At 20.7% G+C, this 4,658-nt stretch overlaps 1 protein-coding gene across 1 annotated transcript in view; it reads right to left on the bottom strand.

Moving 5' to 3' along the window:
- The window catches only part of LOC102674283 (intraflagellar transport protein 122 homolog), a gene marked incomplete at both ends in the record, with an annotated part of 7,020 nt that extends 2,364 nt beyond the window's left edge, over nt 1-4,656 (bottom strand). The window contains 10 exons of the mRNA XM_031514673.1: nt 348-574; nt 892-1,306; nt 1,374-1,766; nt 1,859-2,229; nt 2,533-2,830; nt 3,029-3,190; nt 3,357-3,627; nt 3,821-3,894; nt 4,099-4,309; nt 4,638-4,656. Coding sequence (XP_031370533.1) covers nt 348-574; nt 892-1,306; nt 1,374-1,766; nt 1,859-2,229; nt 2,533-2,830; nt 3,029-3,190; nt 3,357-3,627; nt 3,821-3,894; nt 4,099-4,309; nt 4,638-4,656 — 2,441 coding nt within the window. The remainder of the gene's footprint in view (nt 1-347; nt 575-891; nt 1,307-1,373; nt 1,767-1,858; nt 2,230-2,532; nt 2,831-3,028; nt 3,191-3,356; nt 3,628-3,820; nt 3,895-4,098; nt 4,310-4,637) is intronic.
- Nucleotides 4,657-4,658: the final 2 nt, after the last annotated feature.

The following is a 4,658-nucleotide window of genomic DNA, read 5'->3' as shown; positions in this document are numbered from 1 at the left end:
TAAAATATATAAAAAAATATATAAAAAAAATTTCAAAAATAATCATGATTAATATAATATCATTTATTAATAAAAAATGAATGAAATTAATTAAATAAAATTAAATAAAATTATTATATTAAATATAATTGTCAAATAATGTTCATATAATGGTCATAATTAGAGCATACTGGATTATTGAATACTAAATTATCAAAATTTTATTGTTATATAATACTATTAATATATTATTATTATTATTTATTATTTTTATTTTATGTTTATATAATACATTATATTATTATATTGTATTATTAATGTACTGTATTAAAACTATTAATATATTGTAAATTATATATAATAATTACCACATATTTATGCACTTCATGATATGCATAATAAATTTCAGCTTTTTCATAATATTGAAGAAATATTGTTTGTAATTCATCCGTAGTTTTGTTAAGATTTAAACTTATTTGAGAAAGTAGTAAATAGAAATAAGAAGCATCACGAAATCTTTTTTCAGTAACTGCATTTTTAGCTAACATTATCAAAACCATTATAGATTCATCTGATTGGCCAGCTATCTGAAATGCTACAGAATTGAATGAATTTTTTTAACTTTATATTTTTAACTTTAATATTATTTCACACAAATTTAATATAAAATATTAAATCATAAAATATTATTTTTACATTTTTTAAAATATATTTTTATTATATTTTATTCAAATATTAATTTTAATAATATTAATAATCATATTATTTTTTAGGTAGGGAACAAAAAATTATTGAACAAAATTATTGAACATTAACAAAATTTAAATATGAAAAATTCTTAATTTCTTTTAACTGTTAGTTTCTATTTAAATGGATGTACATATATTAAAAATAATATTTTTTTATATTTACCTTTTTGTGCTTCAGAAAAATGACCAGTTTCTGCCAACCATCTTGCATATGGTCCATATATTCTAGCTTTCAGTTTTGGATTTCTTTCAGCTAATTCAAAAGCTTCTGGCCAAGCTTGAGCTTCTACTAAAACATCTGCTACATCAGGATCATCTCCTAAACGGCTAAAAATTTCTGCTGCGCCATGCGTTGCACCTAGTCTTTTCAATTTTTTAGCAATTATAGTTAGATTATCTCTATCTGCTTTATCAAGTTGTCTGCCAACTTTAATTAACATGTCAATCCAACCATATTCTGCAATTATATTTATGGCACGATCAACATCTCCTGCTGAAAGAAACATTTCTGCTGCAGCACGAGGTTCTCCAAGACTTTTAGCCCATTCTGCTCGTTTACGAAGTAAAATTGTACGATCCTGATATTATTAAAATTTTTTTTATTTTATTTATTAAAAAATAATATTTTAAATATATTTTACTAACCTGATTGTTTCCACTAACAATAAATTCTTGTGCAATATCGAACATACGTAAATCAGAATACATAGCTAATGCATATTGTTGTAAACCAGCCTTTTGAAAAAGTTTTGCAGCATCTTTTAGCTTTCCCATAGCAGCTGCAGTAGTAGCCATACATGCTTCTCGTCCCCATTCTCCAGATTTAAGTTTTTCTTCTACTTCTGACAAAACTTCTATGTATCTTAAATTTTTAACTCTAGCAAAAGAAGAGTATGCAATATTTAATTCTAAATTTTCTAATGCAGCAATTCCTAGAGCAAACCAGTCAGAATCTGCTACTCCAAGACATGCTATATTATAAGCATCAGAAAAAAGGCTAATATCAATATATTGATACATAAATAATGATAATGGGACCTACATATAAATAATAAATATTTCAATATAATAATATTGCTTACGGTTTTATTTTATTTAATAGTAATTGTTTAATTAAAACAGAAATTTACCTCTATAGTAACAATAGAACAATCATTTAAACAATACACTTTTGATTTATTATGACCCATAACAAGTCCAGAAAATTTTTGTCTATATTCTGTAAAATTTCCTACTTTTATTGCTAAATATTCTCCAGTTGAAAAACACATTATTTCTTCAAAACAAGTATTAAAAGCCACACTATTTACATTTTGAAATTCTTGAAGTTTTTCTTCTGTATATAAATCAAACACATAAAGAATTCCATGATCACTAACGACAGCAAGTTTTTCTTTTAATGAACTAATATCAAGGCATCTTATAGAACTTTCAATCTTTAGTAAGTATGCTGGAAAAGGATTATCTAAATATATTTTTACTATATATCCAGTGTTTAAACCTAAAAAACATAAAAACAAAAATTTATTAAATATCTTAATTTTATTTAATAGTTAAAAATAATTAAATAAAAAAATTTTGAATTTCTGATATAAAAAAATAATTAAATTAATGTAAATAAAAGTTTAATAATATTAAAAAGTATATAATTATGATGGTATAATAAAAAAAATTAATTAATAATTTAAAAAATTAAATTAATAATTTTAATGGATATTAAAAAATTGCAAAAATTAATTTTATTTTTTTTATTATTAAATAAAGTATTTTTTTTTTATATTAATTCATATAAAATTATACAAACCTACAATAAGACATTCTTGTCCAACTGGTCCACCAATAACTTTTATATAAGTTATAAGTCCATCGAGTATCCATTCTCTTTCTATTATACCATTAAAAGATAAACTTTGTAATCTTCTTTCTGTACATAAAATTAAATTATTTGTAGTTATGACTAATAAATTACAACTTAGTGCTTGATTTAATTTTTCATATATGCGATAATGCATTCCATCATTAGAATTTAATGGTTCATAAATTATTACTCGTTCTGATAATTGAACTGCTAATCTATTCTTGTACACAGCAATGCGATGTATCTAAAAATAAATAATTTTAATAGCATAATATATATTCATTTTTAAAATTTTAATTATAATTTATCATTTTATATAATATATTAAATATAATAATATAATATATAATATAAAAAAAATATTTTTCTATATTTTTCAATTTAAAAATTAAAAGTTATGTCTAAATTTTAAATTTACTATAAAATTACTTTTTTTACTTACTAAATCTTTACACTTAATACGAACTTTTTGACTAGTAATTAAATTTTGTATTATTACATCAGTCATATTTTCTCTGTATGCATATCTATCTCCATATAATCCATGAATAATGTCCCAAGATAACTGCAAATATGTTACTATTCCATCTTGACAACCAAGAGCCTAAATAAACAAGCATATAATATCTTTGTAGATAATTATATTATAAATACATTATAAATTTTATATATTAAAATATATCATAAAATAACAAAATTATACAGTTATGAATTAAAGAAAATAAACATTTTTTAATTAGAAATTGAATGATGAAAATTTTTAATCATACAATATGTGTAGAAGTTGGATGTACAGCACAACTCCAAATCCAAGAGGAAAATATTCCACCAACATTAATTAATTGTATTCCATCATATGTCATAAGTATACATTGTTTATTACTTCCACAAACTAAAATATATTGACCTCCTGCAAAATTACACATTTTAAGAGGTATAAAATTAAGTAATCTATCTTTCCCAAATGGTTTGCCTGAAATTGAATAAAAAGATATGGTCCCATTCCATTCAGCAATACAGAGAACATCTGTTGATTCTTCCCTGTGAATAATATAGGAATAAATTAGTATAATTTCACTAATTTTATATAAAAAATATTTAAAGTACGATTATTATGTTATAAATTATAATATGATATAATAAAATGAAATTTATAAATTAAAATTAAAAATAATAAATAAAAGAATATAAATTTTAATATAAGTTATATTTATTATATAATTATTTTTTTTACCATTGTCTATTCCACAATAAACTCCAAATAGATGTTCCAGTTTGTCTCTCAATTCGTGTCTGTTCTTCTCCATTCTAAAAATATTATAATAAATTAAAAATAATATTTTTATAAAAAATTTTTAATGACAAAATTATTTAAACATTATATTACTTAAAATTAAAAAACAAAAAAAAGAAAAAATAATATTATATTTTAAAATTATATTTTAAGATTTTTTTGATAAGATTATATTTTTAAATTTTTGATAATGCATAATTCATATAAATAAAACAAACTTTATTTCTTATAGAAACATAGCCAGATGCCAAACCAATTGCTAAATATTGACCATCTCTTGTCCAAGCACAACAATTTACTCTTCCTCTTGATTTATGCTTTACAACAGCTTTTTGTTCAGAAGACCAAAATGCTATATCTGATAAAGAACAACTTAAAAGTTGATGTGATACTGGATTGAATTGCATAGTTTGAACAGCTTCATTATGTCTAAAACAGTATAAATATATAATCAATAAATTTTATAGTATATAGTTATATAAAATTTTAATTATATTTTCATATATATATATAAACATTAAAACATTAAAAAATTTTATATATATATATATATATATTCTTTATAATGATTTACAATAATATTTTTTGTATTTTTATTAAAACTATATTTTTGTGTTTATGAATTTCATTTTAAATTATTAATTATTATTTATTCAAAAAATTATTTAATGCAAACATATGTATCATTGCATTTAATTATAGTTATATCTATTATTATTATATTATTTAAATAATTTACAAAATAGAAATAACTTACGAATATTTAAGTATACCCTCT

Source organism: Apis dorsata, unplaced genomic scaffold (assembly GCF_000469605.1).
Source record: "Apis dorsata unplaced genomic scaffold, Apis dorsata 1.3 scaffold_1098, whole genome shotgun sequence".
In the NCBI taxonomy this organism is placed as follows: Eukaryota; Metazoa; Arthropoda; class Insecta; order Hymenoptera; family Apidae; genus Apis; species Apis dorsata.
The sequence above is the reverse complement of the archived record's forward strand: the minus strand, read 5'-3'. Positions and strand labels throughout refer to the sequence as shown.